General features: G+C 35.5%; 1 protein-coding gene across 2 annotated transcripts in view; it reads left to right on the top strand.

The window, feature by feature from the left end:
* myo1ea (myosin IEa) overlaps nt 1-19,933 on the top strand; it is a 95,868-nt gene extending 75,935 nt beyond the window's left edge. The window contains exons 18-29 of one of the 2 annotated variants that reach the window (XM_059359023.1): nt 280-378; nt 1,300-1,444; nt 5,264-5,378; nt 6,364-6,533; nt 7,347-7,492; nt 10,890-11,036; nt 11,987-12,144; nt 13,034-13,120; nt 13,436-13,643; nt 15,219-15,254; nt 18,100-18,269; nt 19,118-19,933. In XM_059359023.1, the coding sequence (XP_059215006.1) occupies nt 280-378; nt 1,300-1,444; nt 5,264-5,378; nt 6,364-6,533; nt 7,347-7,492; nt 10,890-11,036; nt 11,987-12,144; nt 13,034-13,120; nt 13,436-13,643; nt 15,219-15,254; nt 18,100-18,269; nt 19,118-19,194 (1,558 nt within the window). In that variant the 3' untranslated portion in view covers nt 19,195-19,933. The remainder of the gene's footprint in view (nt 1-279; nt 379-1,299; nt 1,445-5,263; nt 5,379-6,363; nt 6,534-7,346; nt 7,493-10,889; nt 11,037-11,986; nt 12,145-13,033; nt 13,121-13,435; nt 13,644-15,218; nt 15,255-18,099; nt 18,270-19,117) is intronic. The other variant, XM_059359032.1, reaches the window with a different exon arrangement.
* Nucleotides 19,934-23,551: the final 3,618 nt, after the last annotated feature.

Raw genomic sequence — 23,551 nt, forward strand, 5'->3', positions numbered from 1 at the left:
AGACACAAAATTACCCGAAAAAAACACACAAAATAACTAAAAAAGACACAACAAAAGACACAAAATGACCAAAAAGACACAAAATGACTAAAAAAGACACAAACTGACCAAAACTGTTACACTAAACCCACTAGAATAAAAACCAGAGTTGGATGACAGGATCACATCAAATACATCAGCAATTATTTTGATGATTAAAATTTAACAACAGAAATCTATATATATATATTTTAAATGTTCCTAATGCTGATACGTGTGTTTGTGTGTTTGTGTGTTCAGAGTGAAGCACCAGGTGGAGTACCTGGGTCTGAAGGAGAACATCAGGGTGAGGCGTGCTGGCTACGCCTACCGCAGGATCTTCAGGAAGTTCCTCAACAGGTAACACACCTGAAGAAATCTGCTGTTTCCACTTCAATTTAGTCTTTATTTCAGTAACTGTCTCTGGCCTCGTGGTTCCTCCCACACACTGAGTCCAGAGGTTTGGTATCGGATGAGAAAATACTTTTAAGATCGTCTCCCGACTGTCTTACTGCTTTCTGTCATCAGAGTTACTTTCGTATTGTAATTAGATGTAAATCTCCATGTACATGAATGAAATCTCACACTTAGATTGTTAAATATGTATAAATTATTATACTTTCACTGGTGGTGGCGATCTTATTCAAAATGACGGTGAAAAAAACAGAAAGTGCAGCATTGCAGATGTGTCTGATTTGGAATACAGTAAAAATTATTTTTAAAAAGACACAAAATGACAAAAATTAGATGAAAAAATGACAAAAAAAGGCACAAAATGACAAAAAAGACGCAAATGATAAGAGTTTAATTAAAGAGCTGATATCTCGACATTTAACATGGTTTTCTTGATAATAATTTTGGTTATTATCAAGAAAACTATGGAAACTGTGTGTCTGGTGGTGTGCAAAAAAAAAGTATGTCATTTATATTTTATATTTGTTATGTCTATATTCTGTGTGCAAAAACACTTTCTGCTGCTACACTTCAGTGCCGTTTTCTCATTTTGCACTGAAATGAATGGACAGAATTTTTTTTGCAGCCAAACTTAGTGCCCCCTGCTGGAATTTTCGGTAGAATGCAGGTTAAGCCACTTCCTGGTTTGCCTCCATGCTCAGACCCGGAGGTTACCGCCTGCTCTATATCTACTTTATTTATCTGATGTTCCAGAGTAAAGTCACTGTGAGACAATGCAACGTAATTCGGTTCAATGTGCATATTTTTCTGTATAACTGAATGACGATAAAGTCTGTCTGAGTCTAAGTCGTCACCTTCCTGTCTCAGGTACGCCATCCTGACCAGAGAGTCATGGCCGACGTGGCGAGGAGACGAGAAACAAGGCGTCCTTCATCTCTTACGCTCCGTCAACATGGACCAGGATCAGTTCCAGCTCGGACGCACCAAGATCTTCATCAAAGCCCCCGAGTCGGTACGTTTCACCGTCACATCCTGTTCTTCTGCTCCGTCTCTGATCTTTATCATACCTCGACTCTGTAAGAAACCATCCAGGAAAAACACTTCACAGCAGAAACTTTTCACATGTGAACAGGCAGTTACACACTGAACAGATAATACTTTAAATATTTTAAATATGTAAAGTGCACAGTGGGTTTTGTTCTTTAAAAAAAATATTAGAGCACCTTAGTTTTTTTCATTTTCTTGTTCATCTTAATGTCTGGTACAACTAAAGGTACATTTCTTTGGACAAATATAATGATAACAACAAAAACAGCTGATAAGAGTTTGATTTAAGAGCTGATATCGAGACATTTAACATGGTTTTATTGATGATGATTTGGGTTATTATCAAGAATGTTTCCATGACTGTAGATGTAAAATTGACTAAAAAATATGCAAAATGACAAAAAATAGATGTAAAAATGACTAAGAAAGGCACAAAATGACAAAAATAGATGAAAAAAATGACAAAAGATGCAAATGACAAAATATATATATATAAATTATCAAAAAAGACACAAAATGACCAAAAATAGATGTAAAGATGAAGAAAAATAGATGAAAAAAAGAAGAAAAAAAAGACGCAAATGACAAAACATATATGTAAAAATTATCAAAAAAGGCACAAAATGACAAAAAAGATGCAAATGATAAGAGTTTAATTAAAGAGCTGATATCTCGACATTTAACATGATTTTCTTGATAATAATTTTGGTTATGATCAAGAAAACCATGTTAAATGTGTGTCTGCTGGTGTGCAAAAAAGCCTTTTTGTTAGCAGAGAAAAAAAACTGAACACCCCATTTTTACACTGAACACCATAAAAGGGCACTAGTGTCCTGGATCCAGCCGGAGTCCCTGCAGCAGGGTGGAGAGTGAACCCGACCCCGGAGCACGTCAGCACTGAGTCAACACGCCGCTGGACCCAGAACACTGGTCCAGACTGTGGTCCAGAGGTTGGGGGGACATCGTAAAGGCTTGTCTTTTTCCACCAGAACTACTTTTTTCATGATTCCTATGAAAGCAGCACTTGTGCACAGCCCTGCTCGCACTTATGAACATTTGTACACAGCGTGCACACACACACACACACACACACACACACACACACACACACACAGATGGATGCTAACACACAGACATCTCAGTTTTAATTCAGGCCTTACAGCTGATCCTCAATGCTTTTACTGATTCAGTCTCCCCTCCCCCACACGGCCAGAGAGAGTCACTGAGGTGTGCTTGTGAAACGCAAATATCACACACACACACACACACACACACTCAGGGCGGAGCGCTGAAATGAGCTGCCAGCTTCTCAAAACAAGCCTCTGTGTCTGATAAGACACTGACACCAGCTAATTAATGTCTGACTGAAGCGTTTCTGTTGGACCTAATAAGTGAAGTTTGTTTGACGCGGCGGCAGATGTTGGAGACGAGACGTGGTGACAGACGAGCTGTCAGTCAGACGGATTCATTTAGTGGATTATATTAATCTATTTCACCGCTCCCAAGTAACTTATTTCAGCTTTTAACCCATTAGAGCCCAGATCTATTTACCCTTGAAGGAAAATTATGGGGGATATAGACTATAAAAAAAACAATTGTTGTTTTTACGGTAAAAAACGGCAGCTGTGGTTGCCAGAACTTTACCGTAATAAATATGGGGCAACTTTTTATAATATTACGGTAAAATTATATTAGCACTGTTAATTTCCCGTTTAAGATTGCCATTTTATTCTATATTTTATTTTATTCAGTTTAATTCAATTGTTTAATGTTCTTGAATGTAAATTACTGTGAATTCTATGTAAAAAAAAAACAACAAAAAAATACACATCATATTGCTTAATACAAAATAAAGGCAACCTACTGTTCTTACAGAATATTTAATTTAAAAAAATAAATTGTAACAAAAAATGGTAAAAAATTAAAATTAAAATCTGGCAGCACCGTCATATTAAAGTTTTTACAGACAGGTGTTCACTATATGTTATCTGTATTTTTTAAAAGAAGTTATCTGTAAAATAACTTATGATTGTTGACTGTTATTTTTTTTTACGGTTTATTTTTTCCAACAAATTTTATGCTTGACTTTATTACTCATGCCCATCACAAACATTTTTTAAAACATTAGATCCAAGCTTACATTTATTTTATTCACATCAATATAATGGAATTTAATATATAATGATATAATAATAATATATAATAATTATATATTTTTTAAATCGAATTATTATTATTATTATTATTATTATTATCATCATAATTTTTATTATTATTATTAATCATAATAATAATAATAATAATCAGAATAATAATAATAATAATCATCTATATTGGAAATAATCATTAGTTGAAGTCCTAAATCTGGATCTAAATTCTAGCCAGCTGTTTGTTCTTGGAGGTTTAATGACTTTACTTTACGAAAACGTTACGTGATTCTTGGTGTCTCTGTCTCAATCAGCCTCGCTGCAGCTTGTTTGTTTGTTTGTTTGTTTGTTTGTTGTTTGTTGCGTGCTGTCACGCTGTGGCTGGCGGCCGGTCGCGGCAGTGGGCAGGATGTTTAGTCTGCGGAGGGCAGAGGGTGTGATTGCAACAGGAAATTACATCATAGACTGGCGCTCTGCTGGCTCCTGGTGCAGGAAGAGGTGAAATTACTGAACAGACGAGGAATAAAATTATAGATTTCAGTGTGAATTCTGGTTAGCAATGTGTTAATCATTCTGAACAACACAGAACAATGTGTTGATGATTATTACACAGGACAAAAAGTAACAACACATTTGAAATAGGAAACAATTAAAACATTTTGCAGAGTTCCAGTAATGCAAAGTACCAGTCAGTCATGTTTTATTCCAGGAAAGGTTTTATTATTCCAGACATATTGTATCTGTTAGTATCTGTGTAGCTGCTGTCTGATATGTGGCGATATGAAAACTTTTTACAGAACATATTGTGCAGAAAACGATGCTTGAGGTGATTTAGAAATGGTGTTTGCTATTTATTTTATTTTTATTCTTTATTTAAATGGTCATCAATCGACTGATACTGACACACAGTACATTTAGCTATTTTTTGAATTTTTTTTATTCTTCATTTCTTCATTTTCATTGCAAGAATTGGTTACACTGTATGCACAATAATGTTAAAAATTCTTAATTAATTAACCCTCTGGGGTCTGAGCCTATTTTCCCTTTATATACCACATAATATTTACTATACTCATGTTTGGTTTTTGGTGTTTTCTCAGCACAACTTCAACATTATCTGACAATTGTTTTTCGTTAGATCAACAACTATGCCACGTTCAAAGTCACTTAAATCACCTTTCTTCCTCATTCTGATGCTCAGTTTGAACTCCAGCAGCTCGTCTTCACCATGTCCACGTGTCTAAATGCATTGAGTTGCTGCCATGTGATCATCTGATTAGATATCTGCATTAAAGAGCAGTTGCACAGGTGTACCTAATAAAGTGGCCGGAAGACTATTCTGACCACAGAAACACAGAAACTGTGTTGCAGCAGAGTTGACAGTAGAGAGCTGTCTAAAAGGAGTCTGAGCAGAGATCTGATCTCTGTTCTGTCAGAGTAAAACCTTCGTTCTCACACTGAAAACCAATAAAAATCTCCTCAGTGACAGCAGAGATGTTGTTTCATGCAGCTGAACAGAACTCAGGCATGTTCACTATGTGTGCTCTCATTCCTTCAGTCAGGGTGTTCAGGTGTGTCTGTGTTTGGGTTTTTTATGCAGCTCTGCCTCTCAGTCTCTCACTGTTTGTTTCTCACAGCTCTTTCTGCTGGAAGAAACCAGAGAACGCAAGTTTGACGGCTACGCCAGAAGCATCCAGAAGGCCTGGAGGAAGTACATGGCCCGCAAGAAGTACGTCCAGATGAGGGAGGAAGGTGAGTGGAGAAAAAAGAAAAAACTTCTTACAGCTTTATCAGTCTGTCCACGTTCCTCCCAGGGTTCTAATAGTTTGGGGTTTTTCATTAGTTTTAGTTTTAATTTCGTTGTGATTTTTTGTTTTCAAATTCAGTTAGTTTTAATGAGTTTTTCGAGTGAGTTTGATAGTTTTAATTATTTTTAATTTTTGGAAAATGCTTAGTTTTAGTTTAGCTTTTATTAGTTTTAGTTTTTTTGTAATGGGGTATTTGTTGGGTGTCAGATTCAATAAAGTCACAATAAATGTTTGCTTTTTGTCACTTTTTTTCTCTTAAATTTGACTTTTTTTTCTTTACATTTTTCACTTTTTTCTCTTAAATTTGTGAATTTCTTTTAAATTTTTCACTTTTTTCTCTTAAATTTGACACTTTTTTTTCTTTACATTTTTCACTTTTTTTCTTTTAAATTTGAAAAAAAAAATTCTTTAAATTTTTCACTTTTTCTCATAAATTTGAGAATTTTTTTCTTTAGATTTGTCACTTTTTCTCGTAAATTTGAGACATTTTTTTATTAGTTTTAGTTTTTTGTAATGGGGTATTTGTTGGGTGCCATATTAAAAAAAGTCACAATAAATGTTTCCTTTATTTCCTTTGTCTGATCCATCTCAGCCCCAATAAGTTTATTAAGTCATAAAACCAGATAGATGAAATAGATTTCATATCAACCAAAAAGGTTTACGTATGAAAAAAGTTGACAAAGACGAAAACGAAGGACATTTTCACTATAATACTTAATAGTATATTGTATACTTTTTATATACTTTAGTTAGTTTTGTAACCACACAATACAGTTTCAGTTAGTTATGGATTTTTTTTTAAACTCTCATTTTTATTTTTATTTCAGTGAACGAAAATGTTTTTTCAATTCTAGTTTTGGTTATTTTGTTAGTTTTGGTTACCTATAATAACCTTGGTTCTCCGTCTCTTTCTCTCTGTGATCGTGAAGCTTCTGACCTGCTGCTGAACCGGAAGGAGCGGCGGAGACACAGCCTCAACAGGAACTTTGTGGGCGACTACCTCGGGATGGACGACCGGCCGGAGCTCCGACAGTTCCTGGCCAAGAGAGAGAAGATCGACTTCGCTGACAAAGTCACTAAATATGACCGCCGCTTCAAGGTCGGTCTCCCTCAGTCTGCAGCATCAATCTGTTTCTTTACTCTACGGAGTCTTTTTGGGCTATTTTGTCCATTTTTAATCCTTTCCATCCTGCCTGTATTCACCACTTAAAACATGTTTAAATGCCATGTTGGTATATTTTTTCACCTATATGACCTGATAATAATAATTGATTTTTTATTCTGACTTACTGGATCAACATTTTGAACCAAAAAGAAACAAAGAAAAACCAACATAAATGTGATATTGTGATTGTGTGTGATCCTGTCATCAACTCTGGTTTTTATTCTAGTGGGACTCTATTTTATTTGGCTCTTGTGTGTTTAGCACAACAATTTTGGTCATTTTGTGTCTTTTTTTAGTCATTTTGTGTCTTTTTTGTTCATTTTGTGTCTTTTCTGGTCATTTTGTCTCTTTTTTTAGTCATTTTGTCTCTTTTTGTGTCTTTTTTTGGTCATTTTGTGTCTTTTTTTTGTCATTTTGTCTCTTTTTTTTGTAATTTTGTGTCTTTTTGTGTCATTTTGTATCTTTTTTTTAAGTCCTTTAGTCCAACATAAAATGTGATTTTGCATCTTTTTTTTACTTTCAAAACACTATCATGCTCAATAAATAATTTTAAATGTGTCAAATGTGAACAAAGGTGTCAAATCTACCATATAAGAGGGTTCCATCCAGTTCTATCATTTTATACTAAATATATTTGAGCTTGTCTCCAGTTTTACTTGGTATATCATCATCAAACTGAAACTGGCCTCATGGAGTTTACAGCCAGAACCAGAGAGTTAATAGAATTTTTTTCTGCTTCTTTTTTAGGGAATAAAGAGAGACTTGATCCTGACCCCAAAGTCTGTCTACCTGATTGGAAGAGAGAAGGTGAAGCAGGGACCAGAGAAGGGCCAGGTGACGGAGGTGATGAAGAGGAGGATCGATGTGGAGAAGATCCTGGCCGTGTCCCTCAGGTACGTGTCTACATATTAAACTCTTATCAGCTACTTTTACTTTATTTTTACTGCAGGCAATTATAATTAATGAATTGCTGGGCAGCTGTGGCTCAGTTGATAGAGTGGTTGCATACTGATCGGAGGGTTGGTGGTTCGATCCCCGTCCAACGCAGTGTACATGTCCAAGAATAAAATCATAAAATATATGTAAATATGTAAAGTGCACAGTGCATTGCTATATTCCTGTCAAAAACTGGAATGATATGGAACAGAATAAACACGAGGGGGTGTAAAGAACAGTTTCAGTGTGGGAGTGTGTCTGAAACTTATTTGCCTTTTTGATAAAGGTCACTCCTACACACACACACACACACACACACACACACACACAAACACACACACACACACACACACACACACACACACACACACACACACACACACAAATGCACTTGACCTTCATGCCAAATTTCAGCCTCCTCGGGCAAAAACCACTAGAGGGAAACATAAAAACATTTTTTTTAAAACAGGGCCTGGATACTAAAACATGCACTACATGGCAACATACAGTTTTATTGATATTTTAGCTCATGTGTGTTGTTACTAAAGGAGGTCTAACATCATTACTGCAAGTCAAAAGTTGTCAAGGATTTATTACCAGTTTGTGAAAAAGACCAAACAAACCAATAACAGATTTCAAACTACTGAAAACAATAATTAATAAAAGAAAGGAGGACACTTGGACCAACTATAGACTGTAAACAAAAACTAAATGTTTGTTACTGACCTCAGAAAACTGAGCAGCAACCAAACGCTGAACAAGACATTTACTGAACAAAACATTCAAATAAACAAGTGAAAATACAGTGAAAGGCTCAAAGTTATGAGACCAAACCGCTAAACGTCCTCTTTTTTATCTATATAACGTTATATATAACTTTATTGACACGTTGCCGTGGATACGCATTGTTCTGCTTCTCTCCTGGTGACGGCTCGCCTTGTTAGTGACCTGTCAATCAAAGGTAGCCCCGCCCCAAATCATATGATTCTTTATCTTCTATTTTCTTCTAAATGGGGCCATTATTTACACTATTAACATCAGATTGTCTTGAAGATTATTTTTTACTAGTGATTGAGACCATAGTGTTGTCCTGAAAAACATTTATGGGGTAATAAATCAAGTGAGAAGTTTTCTCATTTTGCACTGAAATGAATGGACAGATTTTTTTTTGCAGCTAAACTTAGCGCCCCCTGCTGGAATTTTCGGTAGAATGCAGATTAAGGCACTTCCTTGTTTGCCTCCATGCTCAGACCTGGAGGTTGCCGCCTGTGCAGTCCTCACTGGGACCCAGAGCTCTCCTGATGCATTCTGGGAGTTGATCACCAAACAGAAAAACCAACATAGTCGTGCTGCTTCTGAATGTTTTAACCCTTTTCCATGTTTTAACTACAAACACAAGAGAAAAACATCCTAGATACCAGCAGGTAGGGAGCTGTTTCCAAAACAAGACAAAGGCTGCTCAACATGCAGCAGGAGCCACACACACACACACACAAACACACACACACACACACACACACACACACACACACACACACACACACACATGAATCCACTTCAAAGCCACAGTCTGGATTTCCAATCACAAGAGTTCCCATGTTCCTGTAAAAGTCACACAGGGGACAGAGAACATGTGGAACATGTGGAGTGTGTTAAACCTGTTTATATATACTGGTGTTCTGTCTGTCCCTGTGTGTGTGTGTGTGTGTGTGTGTGTGTGTGTGTGTGCAGACGGATGCTTCATGCACAGAAATGTTGCTGCAATAATGTGAAACAACAGTCACATGAAAGAATGCTGAGTGGTGAACTACAAAGAAGAGATGATTATAAAAGTTGTTGTTGCTGAAGTTTCTTCAGAAGTAGATACACTTCCTGTTTTGAACGAAATCTGCAGGAAGTTATTTAATAACTTGAGTATTCTTTGGAATATCAAAATTCTTTTAATAACTTTTTTTCAGGAGGGTCTATAGACGATGTGTGCAAAGTTTGGTGCAAAACGATGAAATAGGTTAGAAGAAGAAGACGATTACTTTATTAATCCCACAGTGGGGAAATTCAACCTCTGCATTTAACCCATCCTTTTTACACACAAGTGAACGCACCATGCAAGGAGCAGTGGGCAGCACATTACTGCGCCCGGGGAGCTGTGCAGGGGGGTTAAGTGCCTTGCTCAAGGGCACTTCGGCCCTAGACCTCTCCGTGCCGGGATTCGAACCGGCGACTCTCCAGTTACAAGCCCGATTCCTAACCTCTAGGCCACGGACTGCAGGTTTGCGACATTTTCGCGAAATAGTAAAAAAGTAAAAAGTGAACAACTAAAAAGGAGTGGTGAGATAGAAAGCATTACATAAAAGCATTAGTCTATAAAAGTGGGTTTTAAGAAGTGATTTAAAAGAAGTTAGTGACTCTGCAGCTCGTTCCAGAGTCTCCAGGGTCTCTGATGGAGAAATCCCGTCACCTTTGGATTTTAGTTTAGACTTTGGAACAGTCAGAAGGAGCCGAGGATCTGAGGACGCGGGTCGGCTCGTATGGAGTTAATAATGCTGTTAACCCTGTAAAACCCAAATATAGAAAAACGCAAAAACATTTTTTGATACCATTCAGATGTTGTTGTAAGAGGCATTTGAGGGTGAAAATTTTCAAAAATTTTATGTTTTAGTAAGTTTTTACAGAAATGTTGTAATATTGCTACAATTATAAAATAAGCTCTAAATAAAATGCAGGGCATATTTTCCACAATAACTACATATGTTCATGTTCTAGACACTGTAATAAACACAAACAAAAATATTCAAAGCATTTTATTTCCTTGAATCAGATGAATCCAGTCAATTAGTAAATTAAAGGGATGTTGCTCGATCAAAAAATTGAAGGTTGTGTGACTTCTTGACCTGAGGGGCGGGCCTTATATACAAAATGTTGGATCCAATCGCATTGTGAGTACAAACAATAGGACCCAATGATCATGTTAATGTGGTTGAACCCAAAAAAAAAAAAAAAGTTTTTTTGGGGATAACCAAAATTGTTGTAATTCTGCAACACTGGGTCTTACAGGGTTAAATAGCTAGGAGCCAGACCTGAAAGAGCTCTAAAAGTGATCAGTAAAATCTTAAAATCAATCCTAAAACCAAAAGGGAGCAAAGGAGCTAAAATCAGGTGATGTGATGTCTGTTAAAACCTGTAAGAAGCCGAGCTGCTGCTTTCTGAACCAGTTGGAGGAGAGAAAGGGATTGTGGGAGATGAGGAGAGGAGAGGAGGGAGTTACAGTAGCTGCAGGAGTCACGGTGCAGAATGTCTTTAAAACATTAAATAAGAAACCGGTTGTGTGAATGTATTGTGTGTTGTGTGTTCCAGTACGCTGCAGGACGACTTCATGATCCTCCATGAGCAGGAGTACGACAGCCTGCTGGAGTGTGTCTTCAAGACGGAGTTCCTCAGCCTGCTGGCCCGAAGGTTTGAGGAGAAAACCCAGAGGAAGCTACCACTCAAGTTCAATAACACGTGAGTCAACACACACACACACACACACACACACACACACACACACACACACACACACACACACACACACTAAGTCTGAGTTTAGACAAAACACGGAAGCTCAAACACACAACTGTCAATGTTCTCTGAACCCCGACAGGTTTTCTTTAGAACCCCTGAGATTTACCACCGTTTATCATAGAAAGAAACTGTAAAAACAGGCGTTATTGTTGAGGTTTTAACTTTCTGACAGTCCTTGAACGTCTCATGAGTTCCAAAAGATTCCATTAGAAAAAGTCACCAAAACAAAGCTTAAAACTGTGATATTTCTGTCAAAATCATCAAAATTAAACGGTTTGGAATCCTTTAGATCCTTTTAAAAAAAATTAATTCTGCTGTTTACACAGAGCAGAGGGGAGGGGACAGGAGAGGCTGTTTACACAGAGCTGAGAGGAGAAGACAGGAGAGGTTGTTTACACAGAGCAGAGAGGAGAGGACAGGAGAGGCTGCAAGTAGAGGTTGCAAAAATGCAAATAGGTCAATATGTATAGCATGTGGAGATCTAATTTGATTTTTTTTTACAATTTTCATGACACTTGGAAAAGTGTTGTATGTATAAATTCAATTTTATTCCAATTTAAAATGAATATATTTTCAGATAAATTCAACTTGCGTTTTTTCTTTTTCTATATAATTTGTAAATAACTGTTATTCTGCACAATAGACATGTTTCAGTTGGGGTTCAGAGGGTTAAAGGTCATTATCTTCTTTGTGTTAATTCACTCCTGTAAAAATGTGACTTTAACTTCATCAGTTAGACTTTAAGTCAGACTGGTCCTGAATATTCATATTTAGTAAGTCAGCATTTAAAAAACTCTGTCTAAGCAGTGAGTGTTAGACTCCTCCAAACAACGGCTTGTAATCATTTTGTGTGGAGCTCTGCAGAACTAGTTGTTGTTTTCGTCCCTCAGACTGGAGATGAAGCTGAAGAAGGAGAACTGGGGCTTCCTGAGTGGAGGCGGCTCCCGTCAGGTCTTGTTCGTTGGGGGTCAGGGGGACCAGCCGGTCCTGAAGCCTTCCAGTAAATCTCTGCAGGTCAGCGTGGGCCCCGGGCTCCCCAAGAACACACGTGAGTATCAATAGAAAGGACCAGGGGCCTCATGTATTAATGCTGCTGACGGCGTTTTTTCCAACACGCTACATGTATGAAAAGTGAACCTGTGGTGGCACCACAAACTTTTGTTTGGCAGTAACTTCTGTCTTTCTGCTCTATTTAAAACGTGTTTCATGTCTAAACTCAAACTACACACAACTGGTATTGTGTTTACAGTTTATAGCTCTCGGACACTGGAGGAAAATTACGCTCTCAGCCTCAATAACACGTTCTAAATATGAGGGGAGAGATGATTTTTATCATCTATTATTATATTTTAGATATCACCTGCATACTGCTGCTTACCAAGGTTATAATAGTTTTGGATTTTTCATTAGTTTTAGTTTTAATTTCGTTGTGATTTTTTGTTAACAAATTCAGTTAGTTTTAATTCGTTTTTAGAGTGAGTTTGCTAGTTTTAATTATTTTCTATTTTTTTCGAAAATGCATAGTTTTAGTTTAGTTTTTATTAGTTTTAGTTTTTTTGTAATGGGGTATTTGTTGGGTGCCAGATTCAATAAGGTCATAATAAATGTTTCCTTTATTTCCTTTGTCTGATCCATCTCAGCCCTAATAAGTTTATTAAGTCATAAAACCAGATAGATGAAATAGATTTCAACCAAAAAGGTTTACGTATGAAAAAAGTTGACAAAGACAAAAACGAAGGACATTTTCACTATAATTTTAGTTAGTTTTGTAACCACAAAATACAGTTTCAGTTAGTTATGGTTTTTTTTTTAAAAACTCTCATTTTTATTTTTATTTCAGGTAACGAAAAGGTTTTTTCAATTCTAGTTTTGGTTATTTCATTAGTTTTTGTTAACTATAATAAATCTCATCTCCTCTTCTGGTTTTTCTACCTCAGGTCCGACCAGAAAGACCCACCAGGTCCGCTCCAGTTCCTCCAGAACCCACCAGCACATCCCCTCCAGGGCAGCACCAGGACCTCCAGGTGTTTACACCAAACATATATATATAATAATATATAATATCACAGCAATATACAACAACAAGCTTTCTTTTCTTTTTCAAGATTAAAAATGTTCATTGTCACTTTAGTTAAACAAGTACAATTATGTGAAATGCTTTCACTGGGAAGCAAACAGTAATTGTGTCTATAAAAAGACATATAAAATATAATAATAACAAAATATTAGAATCAATAAAATTATCCATCAGTCTTTTTAGCTGAACCTCTTTAAAACAGTTGTTTCTTCCATCATGTGGACTATAAAACTATCTTTATCTTCTTTCTTTTTTTCTGCAGTTTCTCACCAGAACGGCGGTCTTAAGAACACGAACCACGCGGCGAACCAGAGGAACTCTCAGCATCACAGCCAGAGGAACCCGTCGTTGCACGGCAACGGCCAGCGCCCGTTCCTGCCTAGCAACGCCAACCAGCTGAAGGAGCGAGGAGGCAGCCGGCCGCAGCCCAACCTGGACTGTCTGAAGGTCCCCGAGCAGGGAGCCGCAGGGTGAGAAACTCACACACACACACACACACACACACACACACACACACAGTACATTAAAACACACAAGGTACACACTATACACACAGACACAATAACACATGGAGAGGACTTTAACTTAGCTGCTGCTGTACAAAGGTGGATCAAATTGTTTTTTTTAAAAGTACATTTTGAAAAAAAAGAAGTTAATTTTGAAAAAAATTCAATTTTGGAAGAAAAAAAAAGTCAATTTAAAAAAAGTCAATTTTGGAAAAAGTAAATTTTTTTGGGGGAAAAAAGGCAATTTCATGAAAAAAAACTTTCGATTTTTGTCAAAAATTGTCAAATTCTATAATGCCTAAAAATTGGTCAATTACAGTCTGTTTTTAGGACCAGAAACTACAAAAGACAACATATTATGGGATGTCAAAAATTTTCATTAAAAAAAGTCATACTATAGCATGTCGACTTTTGTCAAAAAAATTATCAAATTTTAAAATGCCCCAAAATTTTGCCCTTAAATTGGGTCAATAATAGTCTTTTTAGATTTCTTTTTAACACATGAAATAGTTTTACAATGTTGTTCACATCTGTGTAAAGGTGATTTTACATCTTTGGAGGTTTTTATCCTAAAAAAACCCTAATATTTTGCATAATTTACCCACCAGAATCACACACTGTGTCTCTGTTGACATCTCACTGCCTGAAAATTTAAATTCTTGTCATCACACTAACAAAGAAGCATGCAGCAATCTGAGCAATAAAATGCTATTTTTTCTGCACCAGAACTAAGTTTGTTAAATGTATTTGCACTTGAATCCTCTGGAGTCCATCTACTGATCAGTGAGCAGTGTTTATATACAGTAACATAACTTTATTTATATATAGACAAGCTGAGGAAATCAGTTTTAAGTGTTATTGTGTGTGAATTTTGAGATTATTTTTTTTAGACTTTCAAATGCACAAAAACGTTATGTTTTTTTTTTCATTACACATTATACACTGCAAAAAAGGTGTGTCTAAAACCCAGATAAAACAGTAAATCTGAGGGAAATGATTTTGCTGCATGGACAGATAATTTACCTTGACAAGATTTCCTAAATTAAGATTATTAAATCTAGAAATAAGCATGTTGAACATTTAAAATAAGAAATTAACTCTTAAAACAAGATAAATTATCTAACACTTCTAAATCTAAAGCTTTTTTTATCTTGGTAAGAAACAAATAATCATCAGGTCACTCTGCTCGGGCCAGTTCATCACTGCTGGCAGCTTTAATTTGTCTGGTTTTAAGAGTTAATTTCTTATTTAAGTGTTCAACATGCTTATTCCTAGATTAATAATCTTAATTTAAGAAATCTTGTCTAGTGAAATTATCTGTTGTCGGGTCACTTTAGACCATGTTGTGAATCAAAGGACTAATGGATGATGTAGAGCTGCTGATTATTACTTCTCTCATTGGGTCCTTATGTTTAAATATATCAGCACACATGAGATCAAATGAATAGATTTTTTCATTTAGAAGGTTTTTCGGCACACTAACACACACACTTGTGTTTCTATAATTTGGCATAATTTCAATAATCTATTCTTTTGTAGCAACGGAGACAGACGGCCAACTTCAAACGGAGGAATGTGAGTCTGAGTGTTTGCAGTGTTTCTGGTGGTGGTTCAGCTTCAGAGACGTGTTGATGCTTCTTCTCTTTTACTAGAGTTCAGACTCACTAGACGAGACGAGACATTTCTCTTCTGCTGCTCAGTCGCTTTGACTCCTAATGGGAATTCTTTTACAATCTTAACGCCACAGATCTTTCATTAGTGTGATGAAAGATCCAGAGAAGAGTTTCTGTAATGGAAGAATCCCGGCTGTGTTTATCATTCACTTGAAGAAGAAAAATCTCTGGTTTTCCTGAGTAATTTATTTTTTGGTTTATTTTTCGGGGTAATTATTTCTGTTTTAATGAGTTTTCTTTCTGTTTTTCATGATATTTTCCCCCACTGCGTTTTTCAGGGTAATTTTTTTTCCTGTTTTTTTGGCTTATTTTTTTTTATCTGTTTTACTGAGGGTTTTTTTCATGTTTTTCTGACAATTTTTTCATTGTTTTCGGGGGGATTTTTTCATGTTTTTCTGACTTTTTTTCTGGGCATTTTTTTTATTTTTTTCTGACTGTTTTTTTCTGTTTTTCTGACAATTTTTTTCCCTGTTTTTCTGACATTTTTTTCCTGTTTTTTGGGGGCATTTTTCCCTGTTTTTCTGACTGTTTTTTTTCTGTTTTTCTGACTAATTTTTTTTCTGTTTTTCGGGGGATGTTTTTCTTTTTTCGTACTATTTTTTCCTGTTTTTATGACAATTTTTTCCTGTTTTTCTGAGTGTTTTTTTTCAGTTTTTCTGACAATTTGTTTTTCTGTTTTTCATGGTCATTATTCCTGTTTTTCTGACTTTTTCCCCCTTGTTTTTCAGGGTAATTTTATTTCCTGTTTTTCTGACTAATTCTTTTCTGTTTTTCATGGTCATTTTTCCTGTTTTTCGGGGTAATTGTTTTTCTCCAGTTTAGAGAGCAACAATTCATTCCTTTATTGAGAGCTGATTTAATGGAAGTAAAACCATGACCGGCTTGTTTAGTTTAATCAAGTTTTACTTTGATCTGGGTCTAAGACACTTTACATTTATTGCCCCACTGAGGTAGAAAGTTGAAGATGGGGTTGAAGATTGGATGTTCTTGTGGGATTTCGAAGTATCTCAATAATTCAGGGAAAAAATTACCCCGAAAAACTGAAAAAAATTGTCAGAAAATCAGAAAAAAATTACTCTTTCAAACAAAAATAATTTCCTCGAAAAACAAACCAAAAAGTAAATTACTTAGAAAAAAACAGAGATTTTTTTTTTCCTAGTGAATGCAATACACTTCCATTGTGCAGCTCTCCTGATGCCTCATTTTAAATGTGGATCTCATATTTTTTTAAAGAAATAACAATAGAGGGTGAAAGTTGCTTTGATGTACACGGACGTCCCTGAGAGCTAATAAATATTTAATGTATATATATAAATATTTTTACTGGGTAAATGCAGATATTGCATTTGTATAAACTAACTATTGCCTCTTCATCTGTTCTGAATGATTTGATCCTCAGTTAGTTTACCGTCTGTTCAGTATTTAATTTGGCCTATTTCAAAGGAAAAACAGGGTTTTCCAAGTAAATGAATAAAGCCAGTAAACAGATGTAAAAAGGGACCACTGACTCTGGATCAACCTCCTTCTGCTCTCAAAGGCTTCCTCAAACTTTTTACTCTGTTTATCTGTGGAAGATAAAAATGTGGACTCAATCACCATCTTGTGGCGGATTAGTGAAAAGCAACAACCTGTTGAAATGAAGCAGGAAGCATTTTCCACAGGAGGAGTTACTCTCTCTGTCTGGTTTCCAGCTCCGTCACACTGAGGTTCTAACAGCTGTGGGGAAAATCTTAATAAATTAAAAGGATTTTGACCCTCTGAACCCCAACAAGCCATTTCAGGGCTTTTTTTTCTTCTATTTTTACATTTTACTCCATGTGTCCTTGTATTTCACTACAATATAAAAGTCCTGCAGCTCTATAGAAACAGCACAATCATGGCTAGAAGTGGCCGAAATGCCTTTTGTGCAGAATTCTTGTTAATTTTAATGGCTGGTTCAACTAAAGGTACATTTGTTTTGACAGATATAATGGTAACAACAAAAACATCCCATAAGAGTTTAATTTAAGAGCTGATATCTAGACATTTAACATGGTTTTCTTGATTATGATTTTGGTTATCATCAATAAAACCATGTTAAATGTCTAGATATCAGCTCTTAAATTAAACTCTCATGAGATATTTTTGTTGTTATCATTATATTTGTCAAAACAAATGTACCTTTAGTTGTACCAGACATTAAAATGAGCAAGAAATTGAAGAAAACAAGGGTCTAATAATTTTTTCCATCTCTTTTTTTCCATCTCTTTCCATTTATCTCTGATAAATTATTTTTTTTAAATTGCAGCCTGCACTAGTTTATTTCTGGCGACGTTTTAAATGAGACATGTAGAATAAAGTGATTTTGGCATCAATATCACAATTTTAAGCTTTGTTATGGTTTCTATTTCTGACAGAAACTTTCATAAATTATGATCCGTTCAAGGACTGACGGAAACTTCAAAGTGTCTGCGATAATGTCTGTTTTCACAGTTTCTTTCTGAAATTAATGGTGAATTTTTTGCGATATTTACAAGAAAACATACGTTTCAATCCTGCTGGTTCAGAGGGTTTAATAACAAGATGGTGATTTTGTACACATGTAGTATTTTTGAGTGAAATATCTCGTGATAAAAACAAACACTGCCCTTGTGACTTGTGCCTCCAGCTGACTGCAGCACAGTGAGCTGAACTTTAATCTGTAGAACCTCCTGCAGACGTTGACAGCCGTGTGGTTTCCCTCTCTGTTTTTTCTCTTCGTGCTTCAGGGCCCACAGACCGTCAGCCAGCAGACCTGCTCCAGGAGGGGGACGCCCTAAACCTGCACCCAAACCCAAACCCACGGTGCCGCAGTGCAAAGCTCTGTACGCCTACGACGCTCAGGACACGGACGAGCTCAGCTTCAACGCCGACGACGTCATCGACATCATCAAAGAAGGTAACATGGCCGCCCTTTTTTTTTCTTTTTTTGAAAAGAATAGAGTCTTTACTGTCATTGCACGGTAGTATAAAAAAATACGTTAGCACAACGAAATTGAGGCACAGCTCTCCCGTCAGTGCAAAAAAGATAAATATTAAATAAATAACCAAACAAGGCATGCACCCATCAAACAAACAAACAAACAAAAAAAGGATTAATTGACTGTTTTTACTGTTTTCAATTGTGTCTTGCTGTTTAATGTGTATGTAAAGCACTTTGAATTACCTTGTGTTGAATTGTGCTATACAAATAAACTTGCCTTGCCTTGCCTAAGTACTTATTTTAGCAAGCTACTTAGCTATATACTTAGCCAAGAAGTTAGCTAAGTAGTTAGCTTAGCAAGCTACTGAGCTAAAAAATGGATACGGTTCATTTTTGACCCATGTTGTGCATTAGTGAGTGAGTAGTGACACAAAAAGGGATTTTATTAAAAAATTAATAAAGGAAAACATAAAATAAGGATGTATGATGATCAAAAACAAACTAATTGAGGAAAACCTGGAATACTGAATGATTGAAATAATTTATTGCAAAGATATAGAACATAAAAACCCTGTCGGGTCACTTTAGACCATGTTGTGCATCAAAAAAACTGCTTTAAAGTTTTTTTTAAAACGTTTTTTAAGTGGTGAGTGATATGACACTTATTTACTTGTTTCTATTGCTGTTAAAGGTTCTAATAGTAATGTTGTTGTCTTTTTTCAGCTTTTATATTTTGTTTTCAGTGAATAAACATTTTCAGATTGAGGCGTCTGTTTGAAATGAGACTCACTAACTAACTCGTTTCTGTCTCATTTGTTGGTCAGATGCGTCCGGCTGGTGGACGGGTCGTCTCCGTGGGAAACAGGGACTCTTCCCCAACAACTACGTCACCAAGATCTAGGAGCTGCAGGTTTACAGCTCGAGGAGGAGAGTCCGCTGCGTCCCCGCTGACGCTCTCAGAGGACGGGACGGAGCTCAAAGTCGAGGAGGAGAAAGAAGAAGCACCGCGAGACTCCTTGAGGAGAGAAACTCCTGCTTCCTCCTCCACTGCTGCCTTTCAAAGTAAAACTCTGTGTTCCAGCAGCAGACCAGAAGACCGTCAGGCTTTTAAAAGAGGCTTTAAAGACAAAAAGACTGTCTGATGACCCGGGTCTGTTCTCCTCCACAGTCCCTCTGAGTACTGAACAAAACTATTTATTGTATTTATAGCTTTCTGTGTTCTCCTTACTGTCATTTATATCTTGCTGAGGATTTGAAGGAATGAAGTTAATCTGTGGGACCAGGCTGTGATTTTTACTCTCAGATGAAGGTGTGATTGCTTAAATCAAAAGGTGATCGTCTCAAACTGAAGCTGCTTTACCAGGAATATTTATTTTGGTGCAAAACTGTAACTACTTACAGGGACCGGCGTTTCAGTAAATCATCACACTGTGATTTTTAATGATTTTAATACCAAAGCAATAACATTTTTAATAGGTCTGATCCACATGTGCAGCAAGAAACATTCAGACACGTGGTTAATCACCTGGAAAACCAGTATGGGCTGAAATATGTGCCACCAGAAACTGAATTTGAATCATTTATATTTCAATTTGAATCGCTTAACTTGAATAATTGCATTAAAAAACTGAATTTGAATCACATAATTTGAATTTGTATTGTTCAATTTGAATCATTGCACTGAAAAACTGAATCTGAATTGTAATTTGAAACTTAATTTATTAGTTTGGAACTGAACATTCAGTTCTCACAATTCAATTTCAGTTCACAAAATTAAATTTCAATTTTCTGTGTAGCTTGCTAAGCTAACTACTTAGCTAACTTCTTGGCTAAGTATTTCGCTAAGTAGCTTGGTAAGCTAACTACTTAGATAACTTTTTGACTAAGTATTTATCTAAGTAACTTGCTAAGCTAGCTACTTAGCCAAGAAGTTAGCTCAGTAGTTAGATTAGCAAGCTACTTAGGTAAAAATGGATATGGTTCATTTTTGAGCCATGTTGTGCATTAGAAAAGTAGTGACACAAAAAGGATTTTTATTAAAAAAATAAATAAATAAAGGAAAACATAAATAAATAATTTGTCGTGGAAAATTTAATTTTGCGAACTGAATGTTAAATTCCAAACTAATAAATTCAATTTCAAATTATAATTCAGATTAGGTTTTTCAATGCAATGATTCAAATTGAAACATACAAATTCAAATGATGTGATTCAAATTCAGTTTTTTTAATGCAATTATTCAAGTTAAGCGTTCAAATTCAAATATAAATGATTCAAATTCAGTTTCTGGTGGCACATATTTCATATTTCAGCCCATAAACCAGCTTCTTCTTTATTTGTTGTTGTTGTTCTTGTTGTTCTATCACATCAGTATATTTTAGACATGGAGTAGAGGTGATGTCGCTGTAACCGGAGCATGCTGTCTGTGGTGTATTAGCACTTTATTGGTACAGGTACTACCTTGGACACAGACATCTTCATGCCACAGCCGCTGAGTCTTATGAAGGACAGGTTACACAGCAATAAGCTGCGTTACTGACGAGGATCATTTGTTTACATGCAATGATAAAAAATAAGAAAAAACAGGCATTTTTAGATCTGATTCTGTATATGTGTTCATATTTTAGGAGTATGCCTGTTGTTGGTTAGAGTTTAAATTAATGTTTTTTGTATTTTCTCTGAAGGATTATTCCTTTTTCTCTGCTTTATTATTTCCACTTCAGCTCCACGTAGATAATAATCACAGATTTAAGGGTGAATGGATTTTTTTGTTTGTGCAAAAGTTGTTTTTTTAGGTGAAAGAATTTTTTTTGTTGACATTTTCCCCGTGGCACTACAAAGAGTTCCTTTTGCTTCTGCTCCACTGTTTCTGCACATCTTTTGCACTGCTGTTGCATTACTTACACATTCCTTAGTGAGGTTTTTTTTTTTTTTTTTTTTAATCAAATAACCACAACAGCTGGAACTTCTGTCATGAATCTTCTGCATCATCAAATATAGTTTGATCTTGGATGGTTGAAAACATCCTTGTGCAATACAAACCAGTAGATGAGTCTTTTAATAAAGCATGTAATGTTGTATTTTAACTGCTTTTGTTTCATTTTATTATCAGAGCACACATTAAATGAACATTAATCCATCAGATGTTTATTTTTATCACCATATTCACACGCCGTCAGGACACAATCATCAGACCAGATCCCTCTGCAATAAACTGACTTTTTTTGCAAAACTATTTAGATGTTTTTCCCACAGTTTTTCCCAGTCATCACATTTTTCCTCCTTTTTGTCTCAACAAAAGATGTTCCCCTCATTATATGTTGTAGTCTAGTTATAACAAATTACTTTTAATTAGTGGCAATCAGTAGTGGAATGTAACTAAGTACATTTACTCAAGTACTGTACATAAGTACAATTTTGAGGTACTTGTACTTTACTTGAGTATTTCCACATATGTGACTTTATACTTCTACTTCACTACATTTTAGAGACAAATGTTGTACTTTTCACTCCACTACATTTATCTGACAGCTTTAGTTACTTTTCAGATTTAACATGAAAAAATACCATGAATATAAAATGATTACATGTTTTTAAATTATACCAAAAGTATATTAAGTAGTTAAAAGTAGCCCTATCTGGACAACAGTAAAATGCTGCTTACATAAAAGCATCAATACAAATAATGTTATAATATATTTAGAATATATAAAACAATCTGAGTGGGTTCATTCTGCATAACGAGTACTTTTACTTTTGATACTTTAACCCTTTGATGCACAACATGGGTCAAAAATGACCTGCATTCATTTCTCATGTTATTTAATGTTTGCTGTGTGTTTCTGTGCTCTAGCTTTTAATGAAGAAAAAAAGTTTTTGTGTTATTACATAGCTAACTACTTGGCTAAGTAGTTAGCTTAGCAAGCTACTTAGCCAAGAAGTTAGCTAAGATAAGTTAAGTTAAGCACAGATACTTCTAGCTAACTTCTTGGCTAAGTATTTCGCTAAGCTTGCTAAGCTAACTACTTAGCTAACTTCTTGGCTAAGTATTTCACTAAGTAGCTTGCTAAGCTAACTACTTAGCCAAGAAGTTAGCTTAGCAAGCTACTTTGCTAAAAAATGGATATGGGTCATTTTTGTTGTGCATTAGAAGAGTAGTGACACAAAAAGGGATTTTTTTTATTTAAATGAATAAAGGAAAACATAAAAATTAGGATGTATGATGATCAAAAACAAACTAACTGAGGAAAACCTGGAATACTCAATGATGAAAGTAATTTAATGCAAAGATAAAGAATATAAAAACTGTCAGGTCACTTAGACCCATGTTGTGCCTTTTGATGCTGATACTTATGTACTTTTACTTCAGTAAGTTTTGAATGCAGGACCTTTACTTGTAGTAGAGTAATTACACAGTGTGGTATCAGTACTTTTACTTGAGTAAGAGATCTGAATACTTCTTCTGCATTAATATATATACTGCATTAATTGTGAGATTTCAGAGGTGAGTGTGTCGGCAGCTTCAGAGTCTCTTGAATTTTATTACTGCAGATATTAAAGAAACACCGACTACAGGATAACAATGTACTTAAAAATGTTTATTAGCCTTAAAAAGTCTTTAAAAACCATTATGAACAAGCACTTCCCCTTATAAAAGCACTTGCTAAAATGCAAAAAAAGAAAAAGAAGCCCTGACGAGTGGAGGGCAGCTCTCAGTCTGAACACTTTCACAAGAGGAAGGGTCACGTCTTCTTCAAACACAAACCAAACAAAGCTTTGGTTGTTTTCACAGACACAGGAAACAGAAACTAAAACAGAAATAAAAAAAAGTTTGCCTAAGATGCTCAAAATGAAATGATAATCAAAATGAGATCATATACTTTGTCAGAAATAACTTCTTTATCTTACACCGTATGATTATGGATTGTCTAATTTCCACATTTTAAAATAATTTTCTGTTTTGAATCTTGACAGTTAAATTTTTTATCAGCACATTGAACAAATCACCTGTTTCTGTATATGATAAATATGCTATAACACGTAAAACATATGCTACAAAACATAACAGTGCAAGTCAGATTATTGTGAATTCACGAGATTATGAGACAACACACACTAAAAATAAATAAAGTCAAAACAAAAACACACTGACACGCCTTCGATCTGTACAACAAATAAAGTGAGTGACCAACAGGACGAACACACTCAGAGATCTAAAACTAAAAACACAGAAAAATCAATGACAGTGTTGTTGTTTT

Source organism: Centropristis striata, chromosome 2 (assembly GCF_030273125.1).
Source record: "Centropristis striata isolate RG_2023a ecotype Rhode Island chromosome 2, C.striata_1.0, whole genome shotgun sequence".
In the NCBI taxonomy this organism is placed as follows: Eukaryota; Metazoa; Chordata; class Actinopteri; order Perciformes; family Serranidae; genus Centropristis; species Centropristis striata.